The sequence below is a fragment of the Periplaneta americana genome, chromosome 2 (genome assembly GCF_040183065.1).
Source record: "Periplaneta americana isolate PAMFEO1 chromosome 2, P.americana_PAMFEO1_priV1, whole genome shotgun sequence".
NCBI lineage: Eukaryota > Metazoa > Arthropoda > Insecta > Blattodea > Blattidae > Periplaneta > Periplaneta americana.
In genome coordinates, this window is record NC_091118.1 from 71,788,271 (window position 1) to 71,808,936 (window position 20,666).

Here is a 20,666-nt window from a genome sequence, read left to right on the forward strand (position 1 = left end):
AAAAAAGAGTTTCTTTTTCTGGGAAGCAATGTTTTCTTCATTTCTTAATGAGTTTTCTGATTCTCACCTCATAAAAAATTGAGAAACTTTAGGTGGCCCGGTATTTTTGCCGGTGAGTGTAGTTGTTCATTATTGCAGGAAAATGACTTTCAGATTTCACTTGTTTATTGTGTGTTGATGCAATGTGTACTAATAAAAAGAATCCATGTACGTTTCATTTAATTTTAATATTTCTGTGCTAGATTATGTTTCTACCCTTAAATTATAAACTCAATGTATTGATTTACGAATAATTACAGCTTCAGCTACAGTCCATTCATGCTTTCAAGCATGAATATATGAGTGGACCATAGTTGGGCAACTCAGAATACAACTATGTACAATTCTTATTATTTTTTTAACACTTGTAATTAAATAATTTCAAACACATATGTCAATATCTATTTAATATACACTTACAAGAGTCCGAAGCCAAAATTTCACTTAATCTGGATGAATAGTATTGAATATAGAAAGAAAAATGTGACAAATGTGGACCATAGTTAGGGGAAACTACGGTACCTTTCTCTGCTGACACCATCATGGGTCGTTTGAGATGTTCCTAACTATATGGCTCCTTGCTGACAGTAATGAAGTGTTGATGGACTTAATTAAAGAACATTTAGTAATCTTGCAGCAGAAATTCTAGAATTATTTTGGATAGAGTATTCAAGATTTCGACTGAGTTCGTGATCAATTTATTGTGGATTCAAAACATCTTCTGAATAATATACTCATACAAGAGGAACAGACAGATACAAAAACAGACAGAACACTAAATTAAACCTTCTCGTAGTGCCTTTTGAGACATTTCGGTTGTCAATAAGGAGTGACTAGGGCTATCCGGCTATCTCCGAGATGGCAGTTAATATGTTATTGCCATTTTCAACTACATGTATGTGTGAACTGGGCCTCTCGACGTTAACTTAAATTAAAACATCAAAGAGGGAGAGATTCAAGTCCATCGATAAGAAATGGGGTTTGCACTATCAACGAATCTGCCACGAATCAGCCACCTGTGTGCAGCTAAGCAGGCCCAAGTATCACATTGAATATATAAGGAAAGTTATTTACTTTAATATTTGTTTATTTTTCAGAGTGAGTTAAAGTTCATAAATTGTTGATAAATGCAAGAGTAGATTTCTCTTTTATAATAATAATAATAATAATAATAATAATAATAATAATAATAATAATAATAATAGTAATAATAATAGTAATAATAATCGTAATAATAATAATGCTTATATCTGTGTAAAAAGAACCCAACATATTTTCAAGGTAATAATTGTAATACGGGTACTTTATGGCAAGAAGTTATCAATATTTATTATTTGAGATATAATAATGATAATACGGTCTTAGTGATAATATAATAATGATAATACAGTAATTATATTAATAATTATTTAAAAACGAATACTATGGCGCATTAAAAGCGGTAATTGGAGACAGACTTAGATGTATAATTTCCACTCTTGTTTTTCGTTAACATTTGAAAAAGATATTTGAGTATCTAAGAACAAAGGAAACTAAACTACATAACTATAGAAGAAATATTACTTTTAAGAACTTAAAAAACGGTCAAGACATCAAACTCGTAATTTCGGTACAATGGAAAAAAAAAAGAAAGAAAGACCAGCCATTACTAAGAGAACCAAATCGTAGAGAATAAAATGAATTAAATAGTTATTTCGAGAAAATGGAGAAAATAAATATGGATTTTCAGTTCTTGATCACACGACAGAGAATTCCATTGGCAAGGACAACGTTTTTCACGTCGTGAGTGAAGGCGCAGCTTTAGAAAGTCAATAATCAAGTTAAAACAAATTACCACCATATTTACAACTCTCTTTCACAAAAGGTAGGAAATGCAAGCGCACAAGGTACATCGTGCAGACCTCCAGTGCGCTGCATCAGGCCACAATTACCCTCCCTGCCTTGATCAGGTTGGTTCGGAGCCCACTTCATGTACCCTGTAGTGTTCAGAGGCTGACCTATAAGTGATAAGTAAATCATTTATTACATTCATGCACTCAGAATACTACACAATTATTATCAAAAGCTATAATTACATCATACTGTAGTTTATATTATATTGAATTAAACGGGAATTGAATAGCTCTTTTGCTCTCAAACGAGGTAGGCTTATATTTCTCATTGTCATTCTGTTATTGTAAAGCTACGATGTCAAATATGAATTAATATCAGTACTTGTATTCTATGTGTAATTCCCAATGCTGAATAATTTGTGACTAAGATGAGCATTTAATATGTATATGTATATGTATATATATATATATATATATATATATATATATATATATATATAGGGTGATACACGAGGAAAGGTAAACAATTTAGGATACGATATCTTAGGCCATTTTGAGTGAAAAAGTTCATATGAACATTGGTCCGTTTTCGAACGATGGCGGAGCTAGATGCATTTTTTTGGTAAAACGTTTCGCCCCAATGTGAATCAGACGTTACCATATGCTGCTGACCTGAGACAAGGTCAAGTTCACAATGAATGACGTAACATTGGAATCTGCATTGTGAACGATGTAGATAAGAGAAACAAACCGGTTGGTGGGGCATTACAAATGTCCAATCGCCTGCCTTTATCTGATCTAATGACACAAAACCGCAGATAACACAAATAACCTACACTATCATCAATTCACAGCAGTTCAGTCAGCTACCAACAGTACAGTAGTTATACAGGTACAGTTATCGGAAGTGTTAAGTTGTGTTTTTCAAGATCCCTTATAAATATTCGACTACAGAATACGCCGATATTGTGTATGTTTATGGTTTGTGTGATGGAAGTACCTTGCGTGCCATCGCTGAATATGAACGACGCTTTCCGAACAGAAGGATTCCATATCGAAGAGTATTTATGAGGTTGGATGAAAGACTTGGTATAGCAAAGGAAAGGGGAAACGAGAGAGATGCTAATCGACCTTATTTTGGATGCGGCATAAACAACAGCTACATACATGCAACTCTCCCAAGCGATGAGCGCGATTCACGTCCGAGCGCAGCAGTGCATTGAAGCAGAAGGAGATACCTTTCAAAATGTGCGAAAACATCGACACCGACGTCTAGAATATTAGGTATGTATGCATACTAGGGTGGAGTGAAAAGTATAGGGAAACATTTTTTTTGTGGAATTTCAAATCGGCAGGGTGTGCAAAAGTTGTGTATTGATATAGCTATTATTCATTCAAAATCTCAAGTTTCTGTCTCAATTCTGTGATGCGCCCTAAGCGCTGTGAATTATAGAACAAATATCAGAACATCAAACGGTTGAAAATTTTTTTATAATAATCTACAAATGACTGTTTTAAAGCATATTTCAAGTAATTTTAAACGTCTGATACATACACTTCACTTACAAGTACTAATTTAGGTAATTAGTACTTAGGTACTATTTAGGCAATTACCCACTTAAAAAATTAAAGAATTCTTCAATTTAAATGAAATAATTATTTACTTATGACAGCTCTTGGACAAACGTGCATATTATAAATGAGTAAGTGAATATATTATATCATATTTAGTTAGTGATACAATTTGTGTAATGTTTTGCAACTTATTTTCCAAATTTCAAGGAGTATATTCAGACTTTGTATTGAATGGTTTCATTAGCGACCTTGATTGTAATCCTGCAAGAACAAAACCATGTCGACTGTCTTCCTCACAAACGCTTCTGGATGTTTCTGTTATAAGGTGAACATAAATCTCAGTCGCTCGAGTGTGACATGGAAATTTGAGTATGTCTTCTTCTACATTCTTTGTTACTGGTGGTTCGTGTCTCTGTTTCTTGCCAGTGAATGAGTTCAGTGTAATCCTTACCTTAAAAATTCAGTTCTGGAACACGGAACATTCTTACACCTGAAGAAGAATGCGGAGAATGTCTTGCTGCTATAATCCTTCTGAGTGCTAGCTGCTGAATGTTTTTTCTCTCATCAGTTATCGATTAAAGAATGTTTTCAGAATGAGCAAAGAAGCTATTTCTCTGAATAACTGGATCAATAATGGCCTTTATTTCTTTAGGTAAATATCGAGACACATTTATCAATTTCCAGAGATGACGTGAACTTTCTGTTGATTTTGGTTTCATTTTAATGGAAAACCAGACTGGTTCATATACTTTAATAACATATGTTCCAAGTATTATGCGTTTCCCAGAAGATTTTTCTGTACTGATATAGAGTCTCAATATCCTTCTTGCTGTAGTCAACATCTGGACTGAACGACTGAACCTGGGTCCGTAGTAATAATTCTGTGAAACAAACACCATTTGATACAACTTGACAAACATCTTGCAGGTGTTTCTGGTCTGTACTTAGACCAGATATTGCTTCTTCATCTATGTGTGGGAAATTCTCCACCTTTATAGGATTATATTTTACAAGGGGAAGATCTTCACATTTCTTTATTTCTTTCCCAATTGGCACAGGTAGAGACGTTGGGCATACTGTGTTACCATCCACTCTGTGAAATAAAATGTCTCAAGGGAGGTAATTAGTATGAAGAAGAAAAATAAATCATTGCAAAGGCCGATTTAGTTCCACTTCCAATAGACGAATGACTCCACCGTTGACATTTGTTCCATCACATCCTATTACTTTGAGGTTTTCTAAGGAAATGTTCTGTTTATGAAGAAATGATAACGTCTCTCGTAAGATAATTTTTGATTCACCACTTAGAACTATAATGACCTATGTATCTTGAATCTGGTTCTTGAACAAATGTGTAATGATCTTCCAATTGAGTAGATGCATGGAACTTGTAACCCTTCTTAATTTGAACTGTTGTAAGGTCTTTTCTTCCATCGAAGTACAATTCATTAAGAGGGCGGGAATTTTCAGCAAATCTTTCCATTGCTTCCTGTATAAACTTCTTCTTTTCTCTGTGTACTTTACTCGATCGGTGACATTACTTGTTTCACTATCATATAGAACACCAATGTCTTGCAAAGGAGCACTAGCAATAGAGGTGGCTTCTCGATCTGAAAGGCCACGTCGATCACATTCCCTTGCCATGTTTGGAAGATGCAATATCATTTGATTTTTCTTTATTCTGCTTCTTGGTTTCATTCTACTCTTATTTCCTTCCCCATATTCTAATTCTGAACTGTTTTCAGATGCAATACTTATCGGATACTCAGGTGACACCTCATCGAAATTATTCACACTCACCTCCAGTCTCCTTTGTTCCTTCACCTTTCGTTCCTCTTTTTTCTTAATATGCCGAGTCGTTTTAAGGTCAATACCATCAATTACCTTCTCAACATCTACGGAAAATATTTCTGCAATTTCACTGATGTTTGGTTCTTTTGAATGAATATCAAGTTTCAAGTTCCATCTCACAGTTAACAGTTCCTCAGTACATCAGCACTTGTAGGAAGAACATTTTCTGATATTTTTGCTGGAGTGCCAGTTATTGGGCATTCTGTTGTGCTCCTTGTACTTGGGGTACCCTTACCCCTTTCCAATATCTCGCTACAACTGTGAGCCATATTCTCTCTCAAACTGAAAATGAGATAATAATCAATTAAGTAATAAGAATGAAACAAAACTCACTTTTCTTATTTTTAACTATAAGGAAATTTTCGAAGCATCTGGGGCGCATCTAAATATTAAAATAAATCCAAAATTTTTGAACACGATCATTTGACATTAAAACACAACTTTTGAAAGCCCTGCCGAATTTAAATTCTGAAATTAATTTTTTCACTCCACCCTAATGCATACGTCAATATAAACTTTAAATTTATCCGTTATCTGTCTCTAAATGCAAGTTAGTACAATGGAATCTCAGAAGTTTTTGTGAAATCAAATAGCCATATCTCTGTAACCGTTCGAAAACGGACCTATATTCATATGAACTTCTTTGCTCAGAATGACTTCAGAATTCACATCTTAACCTTTTTATTGTGTGTGTGTATATTGGAATAAACTGATGAAAATATGAGAATCATAAAGAAAATTGGTGGGGATTGGAAAGAGAGAAGCCTGTTCACTTATCTCCATATGAAACTTGTCAAAGTGAAAATAGGAGAAAAATGTCAGAAGGAAGTGAAATAGGGAAAGGAGTACGTCAAGGATGCCCTTTTTCGCTATACTGTACAACAACTACTTGCAGGATTTAGTGAAGAACTATTTTCCGAACATGAGAGGAGTGATAGTAGGAGGAAGAAGAATAAAATGTATAAGATTTGCTGATGATAGCACATTGTTAGCAGAAGAGGAGATGATACTAAGGGATAAGCTAAATGACAGATGTGAGTAGTATGGGATGAAGGTAAATGCAAACAAGACGAATACCATGGTCATAGGAAGAAAAGAAATGAAGGTAAACTTTCGAAATCTAAATGAGGTAGTAAAGCAAGTGGGCACCTTCAAATGCTCGGGAAGCTTTTAATAGAATGATGCTGAAACTGATAAGGAAAAGAAAAAGCTATTGGCTGGGTCACTGACTGAGAAGAATCTGTCTACTGAAGGATGCACTGGAAGGAATAGTGAACGGGAGAAGAGTTCGGGGCAGAAGAAGATATGAAATGATAGATGAGATGAAGATATATGAATCATACTCGGAGACTAATAGGATGGCAGAAAATAGGAGAGACTGGTGAATGCTGCGTTCACAGTGAAAGACCTGTCTTTGAGCAGATCACTTGGAACGAATGAACAGTATATGTGTATGTATGCATTTTTACTTTAATTTCGATTTATTTCCCATTCTACAAGATGAGTTAAAGTTTGAAACAGAACTGTAGCTTCTTTATTTTTTAATTTTATGAAGAAACTATTTATACAAACATTATAGGATGTGAATTAGGGAATATTTTGAACATATTTTAAAACAAAACAGTATAAAAATTAAAAAGGCCCGACTCTTGAAGCTCTTTACAGAGCACGATTCACATCAAAACGATTTAATAAGAGCTTTCAGCCCAGTATTGTTTAAATAGTATTACAGGATGGCATTTCATAACTAATGCAAAGAGCAAGAAATTAATCAGAAAATGAGATCAAATTAATGCCTAAACAAACAAGAGACAGTACAACCGCATTCTAGTTTATACAGTCACAAAGCTTGAGTTGTTGAGGGTACTAGGAACAATACACTGTGCCGATACTATTTCGCATTATCTGTGATGAGGCGATAGTAGCGATCCTAATGGTTAGCAACTATCTATGGATGCATATTCCCCACGTATTGAGCTCGTGATTGCATATACACCGACTGACAGAAAGAAATAACGCACCAAAAAGGAGTTGTGGAAATTGCATGAAAAGATATATGGAAAATCGTTACGTTGATGTATGTAAATGATTGCAATATTAGAGCAAAATAATAATTTTATTACTGAAAACTGACCACCTGAATTGAGGCTGTAGTACCCTGTTTCTTCAACTCTAGTTTGGATACAAGGTGTAATACGGGCGGGCATGGAGGCATATAGATTTTGCATGATATCCTGCCGCAAATCTGTCCATATTTACTGCAACTGGTTCTCTAGATCTTATAAGATTCTAGTCTGCTGCAGTTGGCGTCCCAGGTGGTCCCAAACATGTTCGATTGGTGGCAAATCTGGCGAATGTGCAGGCCATGGAAGTGCGACAACGTTGCGGAGGCATTCCTGTGACACCCTTGCTGTGTGCCGCCGAGCATTATTCTGCTAAAAAAAGACCTCTTGGAAGCCATGGCATGAGTGTCAATTCATGTGGGAAGAGGATGTCCTGCACATATCGCTGAGCTGTTATTGACACTAGGAGTGACCGACTGTCGAATATGATGGCCCCCCAGACCAGCACACCAGCAATGGGTGCGGTGTGTCGCGCCACAGCAAATGTAGGATTGAGACGCGCACCACAAGGTCTCCAGACACGACCACGACCGTCGTCAGAGCTTAATGAGAACCTGGATGCATCGCGAAAGACAGCCCGTTTCCAGTCTGCAGCAGTCCAGGTTTGTCGCTCACGACACCACTGCAAGCGGAGGCGATGGCAGGACACGTAATGGGCGTCGTGAGACCAAATTTCCTTCAGCCAAGTGCCTGGAAATGGTTCAGGCAGACACAGGGGCCTGTGATAATGGTGCTACCTCTCTCAGGATGGCGGGCGATGAAACAGTTGGATCTGTTCTCGCTTGTCGGAGGATACGACGAACTTCTCTCTCTCCCGGTGGTCAGTCGTCGGCGTCCTGAGCCCAGTCGCTGTGTGTGCGTGCTCTCACGCATCCACTGGTCCCAACACGTCCCGACAATCTTATTCGCCGATACGACCATCCTGCCTCGCGCATTCCAGTAATGCGCCCCTTCTCAAACTCTGTTAACTGCTGAGACTTATTGCCAACAGCTTAGTCGCTCTGAGGCCGCAATTTAAGAAAAACTACCGCGGCGACTTCATCAAAATATTTTGCAGTATAATAATTCCCTTCGGGTTACTACTAACAACACAAAATCTGTTATAAAGATGTCGGTTAGGAAGTTATTCCACATCACGGTTATTCTTCTGACCTTGCTCCATCAGATATTCATATTTTCCACCATACAACAGTATCCGGGGAATAACCTTTAATAAGGGACCTGCTGTTCAAAATTGACTTGACTATTTCAACTTCAAATCACAGGATTTCTTCAGATACGAAAAATTATCAGGGCATTAGGAGCCAATCAAGAACAATGAAGGAGAATATACTGATTAGTTTGTATAATATTTGTTTATATGAAATAAATAATTTTGAATGTAATAGCAAAAAATACTACGAATTCATGCATTAGTTTAATATATGAACTGTTCCAATGCCGGAAATGAATATAATATCCGGTAGATAGATATTGGAAACAAATAAGGATGGTAACCACGACATAAAAATTAATATGCATGCAATCTAGTCTCTCGAATAATAGGCCCTACTCCAATCTCACCGAAGATGGTGATCCAGTCTCCCTCGCTGCGGATATCGCTCATGCCGATGTACGCGTACTCGTTCCTCCAATCGGAGAGGATTTTTGGATGTCTAGCGAGAATCGCCTTCAGCTCTTCCGCCTCTTCTTCAGAATTGATGATGGCGAGGTGGGCACCCTCCTGTGCGCAGATTTGACGAGCATCGTGCCAAGGTTTGGCCTCTGTGTGCAGTTTGTAATATCCCAGTCCAGGAATTAGCTCGTAGTTGGGGCTTGGTTTACGTGGAGGCGCTAGGGATCATAACAATTCAATACTAAAGCAAATAAGAATCTTGGTGTAATTTTCGTGAAAATTGTGTGTTTTCACTGTATAATTTATGTACCTAGCGCAATAACATCTAATACATGAACGTAAAAGTGTGTGTACGTGTTTTTGTGCATTTGTCTGTGTGTGTGTGTGTATCAGTATTCAGTGCGGTCTGATGTCTATGGTGTAGGATGTCCCGCTGCACAGTAAAGGCCGGTTCACAATAAACAGGGTACGGGAACAACAACGAGAGCGAGAACGAAAATATTGTTAAAATAATTGTATCTAAATGTGAGCATTTAAAAGCGTTTATTGTAACATTATTTCTGTTCTCGTTCTCTTTGCCGCTTCCGTTCCCGGTTTATTGTGAACCAGCCTTTAGTCGGACGAGGAAATAATCACATGGTACTATCTGTTCTACTTATTTACCTGCTACTCGCGCTAAACTGGTGCCAGATTTGAATACAAGCACTAACATGTTTTATGAAAGCAATATTTTGAATGTATCAGTTAAGATTTCATGTAAGTAGTCTTATCATAGTAATTGTACAGTGTTGAATATTTATTGCAAATAATAATGTTGCAAGGTAATTTAATAGTAATTAAAAATATAAAAGAGGATATTAAATATGTTTGGAGATTGGGTAGAAAAAATTAATATTAGTTTCGAAAAAAGCAAATACTGTATTAAGTTTTTATATAAGTACAACTTTAAATTTCGCTCATACCCGTCACGGTGGCGACTATAACGACAGTTTCCCCTCCTTCACAGGTGACTGTGGTGTGGTCCATATCTAGGCTCCAGAGTCCCTCATTCTGCATACCCGTCACATCTTGTCCTTTGTGCTTCAGCATTGCCTGCAAGCGAAATGCCTGTTCAAACTCGAGTCATACACTACACATCAAACTGGTTGTTGCCTGCTCCATCCGTGAGAGATACAATAGCTCCTCTGGTTATGACGACTACATTACAGTCTTGCCAAGTCTTGACTTTACAAGGGACGGGTTTCTTATGCTTAGTTAGGTTTGCTATAGCCATTGCGCGCTACGATGATTGTCCAAATCATACAGGTGACTTGGATGGCATTTGTGAACTCGATTCTGAAAGGTGGTCCATCCTGCCCCAGCCCATGATGGAGCCAGGTCCCGTTTCTCAGATGAATGGCTTGATAAGCATGGAACTAAGTTCATACACCAAAACATTGTTTTGAAGCAGCTACAGGTTTAAAGCTATGGATCGATGAAAATGTTAAAAAAATATATTAAATAGTAGACAGTTTGTTTTTAACTCTGAAATCTAAATAATGTTTCGGTTTCTAAATATGTGCTTATTTTGACCCTATGAAAATTTAATGGATATCAGGACGAATTTAAAGGGACCAGCGAGTGCTAGAAAGCTGCAGCCCTTTAAACTGACACTCAGCTGTCATTCTAACGGGCTTTGTTCTTCATTGTAACTAATTTTACTTTTAATTCAGGTCATATTTCGCGCTGTTATGTGGGAGGAAAATGTGTGTGGTAGGCCTGTATAGGAAGGAAGAATATTGGTAGTATAATATATAATATACATGCTGTACTTTGATACTAGTTTTCTCGATTTTCCAATTTAAACATTTTGTAACATACGAAATTCTCTAATGAATGCAGTTTTTTTTTCCAATCTCAGTGAAATTTGGCACAAAAGCACGTGAAGTAAAGTGACACATTGTTTTCTTCTACTGTTGAAAGTATTGAAATCACCATGTGTTGAGGATGTGATAAGTTATAAAAAAATTGAAAATTTAACAATTAAAAGAGTAAATATTTTTTTCTCTAAAAGTAAGTGGAAGAATATGAAAAACATATATCCTATTTTGCATACATCTATCAGGAATAAATTAAATGTAAATTAAAAAATATATATGTAAACTTTGAAAATTAAGACAATTATAATTCAGTGTTAAAAAACAACAAAAATTAACTATAAGTAAACTAATTGGTGTAAAAATGTAGAAGTTAGAATTTTCACAGATCCACAACCTTAAGAAACACAGGATATAGGGTGTTGTCAGCTGTTTATTTTACTGATGTACCTTCGGGTTCGTATGCAAAATGAAAGATGTCGCCTGAAGGGAACTCTGTTCATTTGGAGTTCAATGGGTGCGGGTTTTGTACTGCTTACTGAATTCTAATAGGTTATTTCGATACAGCATGCCTATTTTCTGTTCAGGAGTTCAGTTGTGATCTAGCGAAGGTAGATTTTGTGAAGATAGTTTATATTAAAATGCCTAAAATGGAATATATAACTTTGTCTATGTTTGTAAAATAGTCAAAATATGATATATTTTCGTCCTTGCCTGAAAAATAATCATGGTATAAAGTGTGTAAGTTGGAGAGAAAATACATATCTAACATCTGAAATTGTTTAGTGGTTCGATTTCGGATCAGTCCTCTTTTTATTATGACTTGTATGTGATGTTGATATCTGCAAATATTCCGTTCCATAAACTTGAGAATCACATCATTGTAAACACTTGGTTGAAAAGTATACGTTAAAAAAATTGCCGACTCTAACAACCATGGATACACAATACTTACCATCTTGTTATGAAAGCATTTTAAATTCTGTGGGTGCTATGCATAGACATTTCGTTAGTCCGCGCTACGAGCGTGCTAAACTAGCCCCGGCTAGCGAGTGACTACTTGTACAGGATTCATGTCATATCATATATCGTTAACACTGGTTTATGAATACGAAAAACGTTAGTTCGCTGATCATCCACCGCAAGCCTGCGCTAAGAATGTCTATGAATATGGCTCTATACGATCAGCTGTTGATAACAATAAAAGGGTTAAACTAAAACCGAAGAGTGTTCTTGAAAAAATCCTGCATAATCAAAACGCTGTGAAGTGCAATACGAATTGAATAGTGAAGAGGAACAAGATAATACACAGCAACATTATAATAAATATAAACTCCTCCAAATTCGCACCACTAACATTATGTGATGTCGAAAGGATATTTTCTTAGTACAAACATTGTTTCAGTGACAATCGAACAGGTTTATATTTGAAAATTTAGGAATGTACACAGTTGTACAGTGCAGCAAAATTAGTGGCACTTAAAGGACACAATTCAATTTTATTTAAATCTATCACCATTTTCTACAACCAAACAGATGAGGTAAGTCACCTTCGTGTGTTATAATTAGACCTGAAGAAGAGTATTGTTATCAGGATTTCTACATACATTGTTTACAAAATGCGTCCCGTTACAAGGTGTGTCTACTGTCTCTAAGACGCAGATAGAGCATACCTGCATACACAGCGCTTAACGAGCGCGCGCGCTCCTTCCGAGCGGGAGAGCTGTGTTTACCGCTCGCCGAATCGGAGAGGAAGATACGTCAGAATAACATAGACCTGCTATAGATAGAGGAGAGGGAAACGACCACTCAGCTATCTAGAGGAGTGCAGTGCGTATTCTCAGTAACTGTTTCACGTTGCTTACCTACTGCTACAGTACGGTATGGAGGAATCTAAAAGACGGAAAAGTAGTGATCAGGCAAATTCTTTCAATGTTGAATGGGAAAATGCTTATTTTTTCATAGCTGCTGGAGTACATACTCAGTGCCTTATCTCCCACAACATTTTGAAACGTAGAAAGAAACGTAACATAATGCGTCATTACGAGTCCAGACATAAACATACTAAAGATATTAATCTTCAACAATTTTAATATCTCTCTTCAGGGAAAAGGTCAGCTCAGTGTTGATATGTTGAATAATTACAGGATTTCAGTCGTAAACTTACACTTTTCGTAAGTCAGTTTCGGGAAGGTAATATGGCTTACTTTCGAACGATAGAAACTGCTCGTGCTGAAGCCATGTTAAACGATTATGTGCAAATATTAATTGAAATTCAAAATGAATTTACTTCTAGGTTCCAAGATCTTGTCTTAAGGTCCACACCTGTGGAGTAACGGTTAGCGTGTCTAGCCGCGAAACCAGGTGGCCCGGGTTCGATTCCCGGGTCAAGTTATCTGGTTGAGGTTTTTCCGGAGTTTTCCCTCAACTCAAAAGCTGAGTAACTCTCGGTGTTGGACCCCGGACTTCTTTTCACCGGCATTATCACCTTCTTCTCATTCAGACGCTAAATAACATAAGCTGTTGATAAAGCGTCGTAAAATAACCTACTAAAAATCTTGTCTTAATTGGAAAGAAGTTTAAAGTTATCATAACAAATTCTTCAACACCAGTTGAAACAATGCCATATAAGTTACAGGTGGGCATGGTTGGCGCAGTTGGTATAGCTTTGGCCTTCTATGCCCGAGGTTGCGGGTTCGATTCCGGGCCAGATCGATTGCATTTAAGTGTGCTGATATAACCTCGGTAGTTGCGAGCGTCGTTAAATAAAACATAACATTTAACGATTTACAGCTCGGACTTGTTGATCTTCAATGTGGCCTAAGGGCTAAAGATCGTTTGAAGAATACTACTAGCCTGGTTGAGTTTTACAAGACTAAACATTAGCAATAATATCCACGACTACACAAGCTGGCTGTGAAAATGATTGCTGTGTTTGGCTCAACATTTATATTTGTGAGCAACTGTTTTCTATAATCAACATTAATAAAGGCAGGCATCGAACATCTGTTAACTGATGTTTCATTACGATCAGTAGGCTACTGTTCCTTTCAGCTGCCAACAGCATAAAACCTCGTTTTGATGTACTGATAAATAAAAATATAACAAAATGATACTGTACATTTAAATAGGTATAAAATTTCTATTATTTCTGTAAAATAAATATTTCTGTATTAATTAATAAGTCCAAGATAGTTTAGCAAACACTGAACGGAAATTCATTTCATAAACACTCGTACTAGTACTTCCCTTTTCTGTATATTTTGTACGAGATCACCCCTTCTACCAGTCCATCCTATACTGAGCGCAGCTAATATCTGCATTCCGCTCATGAGCTGTGAGCCGGCTAGGAGAGCGGAAACCTTGTGCAGGCCTGATATAGAGTGAACATTCGATACTCCTCAATAGTAGACCTGCGTAACTGACTTCAGGTTGTATCAGAATGAAGGAACAAAAATAGAAGAAAGAACTATAATAAGACTACTAACTTCAGAACATGGTAAAATGAGTTTGAATTAATTAATAGTAATGATATCTTTTGTAAATTTAATATTTGTTCGAAGTTAATCAATTAGAAAGACAAGTAAACCTGTAAATGTATATTCTGTTACGAGTTTAATCATACGGAGCGGACTGTACAAACAGTCGAGTGTGCACACAGCCATTTTGTAAACACAGAAGTCTACGTACGATGCAGCGTAGCCTATAACCAATACTTTTTTCAGCCCTAGTCATAATCTATTTGTTTTAGTCGCCTCCTGACTATAATGTTTTGATTTAATCACAGCAGTGTTCAGTAGAGGTCCCTGTACTACCCTGAGTTGATGTAAACAACACGACTTTTATAACACGCGACGTAGTTAACTTTATGGGTTCGGTGTCCGAAGTTCCATCCCTACTGATAAGTCCCAATGGCCCCGAGAACTAAGCCTTTTCTGTCATCGTCGGCTGACAGGTGGGCCATCCTGGTAGTCAGGGACCAACCGCACGGAGTAACCTGCTAAGCCTCAGGGGTCTCTCCCCCAAAGGCCTTCCTCTATCAGCATCGGAAGCTTGGTACTATTGCAGATGAAATGTGAAATGAGGGGGAGATGGAAAGTGTTGGTGGCATGATAGAGGGAAACGGGAGCATCCCAAAAAATATCCTCTGCAAAGTCTCATTTGTCCACCACAAATTCCATCACAATATGCCCAGGGATAGAACCGGGCCATCTAGATAGAAGATCGACAAGCTAGTACTTAAGTCACAGTCTGGTGTCTTACGTCTTACCCTAGATCATATATACCCCAGATAGATCGGCCTTATAGTCTTTTACGTTAACAACTTTTGTCAGGTTTACTACGCTGCCATCTAGTTGTTACATAAAGAGTCACGTCATAATTCACATTTTAATTGAATTAGCGACTGTACTGCCATCTCTTGTTCGTTTACGGCGGACGGGTGGCGATCCTGGCGGTTGTTCTCTTCAAAGTGCAAACGATTTTAACATAGCGATGACCTAACTGTTATTATATGATCTAGGGTCTTACACTATTCATATCACTGGTTCTGTCTTCCATACTTAGTGGCACGTTCAGATGTGGCGATTAGAAAAATGGTCTGTTAAGACTTAAGTCATGTTACTAACCTGTGCGATCCAATGACCCGTCTGATTACGACGGCTGGTGACGGACAACTTCAGGTCTGAGGGTTGAAGGATGTCGCACTTCTTGGGTGTTGTGCCCTCTGTGAACGCCATGACGCAGAGCAGCAGACACGTCGCCTTGAGAACCATCGCGATGTATGACATTACCTGTTGCCAACAATCAGATTGAAGTTTTATTCCAGTAATGGGAATGAGTGTTCAGATGTTCGGTTTATTGTCAAGACTAGTTTGTGTGACGTCAATCTTCACTTATCGTTCCCCATACATTAAGAATTAATGACGTAAGATGTTGTAAGTTTTTAATAGTAATAGGCCTATCCAGGAGTGGGATTTTACGATTTTTAAATTACCATTTTGGCCTTTCTGTATACAGAAAATACCTTCTTTAGTTTTTCATAAACATTATTACAGACTATCCTATATTGGACAAATATAGTAATAAAATAGTTAATAATGGAAAACAGGCCCAACTTATTTTTTTACTGATCGCTGAACTGATATACTGTATATGACATTTAAAAAATAATAATAATTTATCGCCTGAGTAATGTTAGCAGAGAACTAAATCAATAATTTATTTGTAGAAATGTAGTTCGATTGCAGAATATATTTAACGCAGCTCACAAATTTGAATTTAGTTACTTAAGTAGTTTCATATAAAAAATATTGATTTGTGGTGTCAGTGATATAAATTATTTATCTTAGGTTATGGTGTATATATATATATATATATATATATATATATATATATATATATAAATTTGTTTTATTAGATTTATTTTTTACTGATTACAGTTGCATTCATTATTTCGTCGCTGAGTCTGTACTAATAACCAGTGTTGTGGGATTTAATCGATTAATTTGTTGTAATATTAATCGAACAAAAGTATTTAATCAAATAATCGAGTCAATTAAAATTAATCGGTTGTAGTCGATATTAATTATTATTTCGATAATACAAACTCATACTAAAAATTTCGACAATATTTCTCTCTCGGAAATTGCTTACTTAAGAGCACAATAGTACTGCCATTTTCTATGTGTAAACCAGGTAGCGTAGGAAAAATCTTTGCACAAACACTTCAGAAATAGATGGAGATATGAGGATAGTGACCTAGTCTACCTCTATTGAAAGTTGAAAAACAATGAGGAACCTTATTAAGTTCTTTGTGTGTTTTTTTTTTTTAAACTTCCGCCTTGTTTTCAGCTCATCTTCCTAACAAATGAAATATATTCGTTTCTGGGATTCGTCTCCCTCATTCCTTACAAAATAGCCATGTGTACACTGTGTGCAAGTGAGTTCGTAACTACCTTCTTCTGTTTCTAAAATCTGGTAATTCGATTACAATAGGGGCCAGTCTTCTGTTTCGACCGCTATAGTTTTGCAATTGCAGTTTCTATACTGAATTTGTATGTGAAAGATGTGTGTTTAGTTTGATAAAGAAAATAATCAGTTTTCTGTGGTTTTGTGATAAGTGTAAACTCCATTATGTCATATGAGAATTTAAGAGGTAAACTCGGTGAAACGTTTGGATTTAAATTGGACGATTGTGGAGAAGTGCTTGACAGAAAAAAAAAAACTTTTTTTTTTTGGTGTTTAGTAATACAAAAACATTGTTACTAAACGTAGAGCGGCACTTAATTCTGAGTATGTGAATGCACTCACATGTTTAAAATCATGGATGAAGCATTATTAATTAGGTGGGTCTTCATACTTTTTGTTATTTATGTTTGTCTCAAAAATTCCTGGAGAAATTGACACAATAAATTATAAGACTCATAATAAATACGAGTATGTTAGTAAGTAATTAAAATAGTTGTTTTGTAATATAACTATACAATACATACAGGTATACACCATTTAATACTTATGCTTATCACCGAACTCAAGTTAAATTTAAGAATAATTCTGTATTTCAGTATACTAAAACATTTTTTCAACTCGATCAAAACTCGATTAATCGATTAAATATTTTGATCTATCAACAGCACTACTTATAACAAATCTGTAACAACAATTTTTCTGGTAATATTCGCTTTTCCGACAATAATTGGTATTATCATGTATAATTAACCATCCTGAGACCAAATATCGCATTTTTGAAATTTTTATTTTTATGTCTGTGTGTCTGGATGTCTGTTACCTTTTCACGCGATAATAGCTGAACCGATTTCTATGAAAATTGGAATATAAATTAAGTTCGTTCTAACTTAGGTTTCAGTCTATATGGCATTCAAAATACTTTTTTTTGAAAGGAGGTTATAAGAATGTCTGAATTAAATAAATCTAAATATCTTGCTTATTATTGATTTTCAGGAAAAATGTTACATAACAAAAGTGTCTTTTACTATTGTTTCCTATATGTTTTATTCTACGCAACATTTTGATAGACTGCCTCCGTGGTCTGTTGATCAGCATGCTGCCTTCCATATCTGGAAGTCCTGGGTTCGATATCCGGGCTAGTCTTTCGGTGATTATTTTTTTTGAAGAAGAAAAATTGCCTGGGTGTCTAGGGTCTGGAAATTTGTGGGAGCTTTTGTGAGTGTGTCGGGTTAATATTAATTAGCCAATCTTCAAAAATATAAAATACAAGTCCACACCTGTGGAGTAACGGTTAGCGCGTCTGGCCGCGGAACCAAATGACCCGGGTTCGATTCCCGGTCGGGGCAAGTTACCTGGTTGAGGTTTTTTTCTGGGGTATTCCCTTAACCGAATATGAACAAATGCTGGGTAACTTTCGGTGCTGGACCCCGGCCTCATTTCACCTCTATCACTTTCATTTCATTCAGACGCTAAATAACTTAAGATCTTGATAAAGCGTTGTAAAATAGCATACCAAAATAAAAAAAAATAAAATAAAATACAGTATATCAGGACTGTAGCTGGGCAGTAACCTCAACACAAGTTTCAGCGTCTTATTGTTGACAAATAACTTCACAACCATAAAGCACTAATATATTGTATACTGTTACTAAGAACGAGAAAAAAATGATAGGAGTGCTTTTTAACGAGGTATAAGAGTTTTAAAATAACAGTACGTTTTATCAGCGCCGCTTCAGACTAACAGGCTATAATGAAATGAAAACAAATTACTCCGTCCTTTTAAAGCGTCTTTTCACACAACAAACGGAGAATATTATTCGTTTAACATATTTTTACACGGATATAAGTATTGTATAATGGGGATACATAAATGTTTATCAATATTAATATACATAGAATATTTGTGTTATTGTTTGAAGTAATCTCAAAAGCTACTTAACCGATATGGATAATTCCTTCACTATTTGAAAGTGTGGTTTCTCTAGATGGACGTAATGCTATATGTCATTGCGGTAACTCCTGAGTGAATCGAGGATTGAGGTAAAATTAAATATATCCTTACGCACAGAAAACTTGATACGGTCGCAATATTGTATTATTTGATTATTTAAACTTTATTTGGTCCACATAAATCACTCTAATTTTATATACTTAAGTTTATTTTTGTTCACAGAACATAATAGTATTTTCGAGAGTTTTCTCTTAAAGATGAGTATTTTTACTGGTCCCAAAATATAGCACATATAGAATAAAAATTAGTATTTTACCGTTGAGCTCACTGGGGCTGAACTATTTTACGAAATGTCACGAAATGGCGTTCCAGGGCTCATAATAATTACCCATATTCATTTCCAGTGTTTCTTAAAATAATATTTATGTACCTCGTTCATTTTCAATTTTTTTATTTACTTACATAAATAATTATGCACAACCAAGTGAGTTGGTTCAGAGTTTAAGACTCGCATTCAGCAGGTCACAGGTTCAAACTCTATGGCCGAGCAATGGTTTGCCTCAGTCATAAATGCTAGTGCCAGATTGGAAATTTACATGTCATGATTCATCATCGCCTCAATTACCAATACTATAAACATTAATCAAAATCTATAATCAATTAGATGAATACAAGCCATCTACAATACACAATAGAAACAGGAACTGAACAAGAGTAAAAACGGCGTACTGGTATACCCACACTTTCAAAACACGTTACATGACCATAGATGTTAAAGCGTGTATACATAAAGTTGACAAAGAAAAAAGGATTCACAGTGAGGCCAACGTAAAAAATTATCTTCGTAAGCAATCCACTGTATATTGATATAAAATTTGGAGTAATTATTAAAAGATGCATTAAAGACTACTCGTAGTTTAGAAAAATGTGAAACGACTTATCTTTGCACCAAAAACAGATGTTCCCTGAACCAAATTATTCTATTTTAATTATTTGCATATAAAACAATTAATAAACATATTAAAAGATATATTCTTGCACAAAATGAGTGTTCTCTGGACCAAAAGGATCGTATTTTAATTTTATTTAATTAAAATTTCAATTAAGTAACATATTAAACGTTTTATCTTTCTACCAAACACGTATTTTCCTTGGGCCAAATGTCGTATTTTTATTGTGTAATTACTTTATATTTATTTATAAAAAGTGCAGCGAAACGCACGGGTATGGCTAGTTAATAATAATATACCATCATAATTTATTTCTACATGTCTCCCAGTCAGTAATTATTAAGGTTTACTTGTGCAATAAATTATATAAAAATTTGAAACCATTCTATTAATAGATTTTTTGAACACATAGATGTCTTTCTTACCTTGGAAGTAACAAGATGTTGAAGCCTTAGACTATTCTTCTCGGCCCTGTGAACTTATTAACGTGGAGAAATATTTCGAGTGCTTATATACTGCTGTTGAAATCAGATTACGAAGATCCTGGATTATTTTTAATTGAAACGTATGTTTCGTATTACGTTATCCTATCTCGCAAAATATGGATTAATATAAGCTTCATCCACGGTTTTATTACCTATACTGTACAGTATGTTGAAATGTCGAGTGTTCTAAGAGAAAAGATGGGATTTTCATTTGTATGTACGAGGATGCTTCAAAAAGTAAGGTAGCAATAGATCTCATGGACAATTTTTTCTTTACAGACAGATATACTGATACGCAGTAGTAGGGCATTGGTATTATTACTGTTCAACATAGTCACCATGCGTGTCCAAACACTTGTCCTAACTGCAGACCAAGGCATCAATGCAAGCATAGAAGAAATCTGCGTCAAGTCTCTGAA

At 35.9% G+C, this 20,666-nt stretch overlaps 2 protein-coding genes across 2 annotated transcripts in view; one reads left to right on the plus strand and one right to left on the minus strand.

The window, feature by feature from the left end:
- Positions 1–20,666, plus strand: part of LOC138695280 (uncharacterized) — an 815,404-nt gene that overhangs the window by 438,100 nt on the left and 356,638 nt on the right. The gene's annotated exons all lie outside the window — the stretch shown is intronic.
- LOC138695278 (hemolymph lipopolysaccharide-binding protein-like) lies at positions 305–20,335 on the minus strand. The gene is made up of 5 exons (XM_069819714.1): positions 20,188–20,335; positions 15,520–15,684; positions 9,998–10,127; positions 8,984–9,253; positions 305–2,036 (listed from the first exon to the last, which is right to left on the minus strand). Exons 2-5 carry the CDS (start codon positions 15,679–15,681, stop codon positions 1,882–1,884), a joined length of 717 nt encoding a protein of 238 aa, XP_069675815.1. The 5' UTR covers positions 15,682–15,684; positions 20,188–20,335; the 3' UTR covers positions 305–1,881.

Coding starts and splice junctions, on each gene's coding strand:
- LOC138695278 (XM_069819714.1), bottom strand. CDS start 15,681: ATGTCATACATCGCGATGGTTCTCAAGGCGACGTGTCTGCTGCTCTGC. Junction 10,128..15,519: donor CGGGTCATTGGATCGCACAG/GTTAGTAACATG, acceptor TTTCGCTTGCAG/GCAATGCTGAAGCACAAAGG. Junction 9,254..9,997: donor TATAGTCGCCACCGTGACGG/GTATGAGCGAAA, acceptor TATGATCCCTAG/CGCCTCCACGTAAACCAAGC.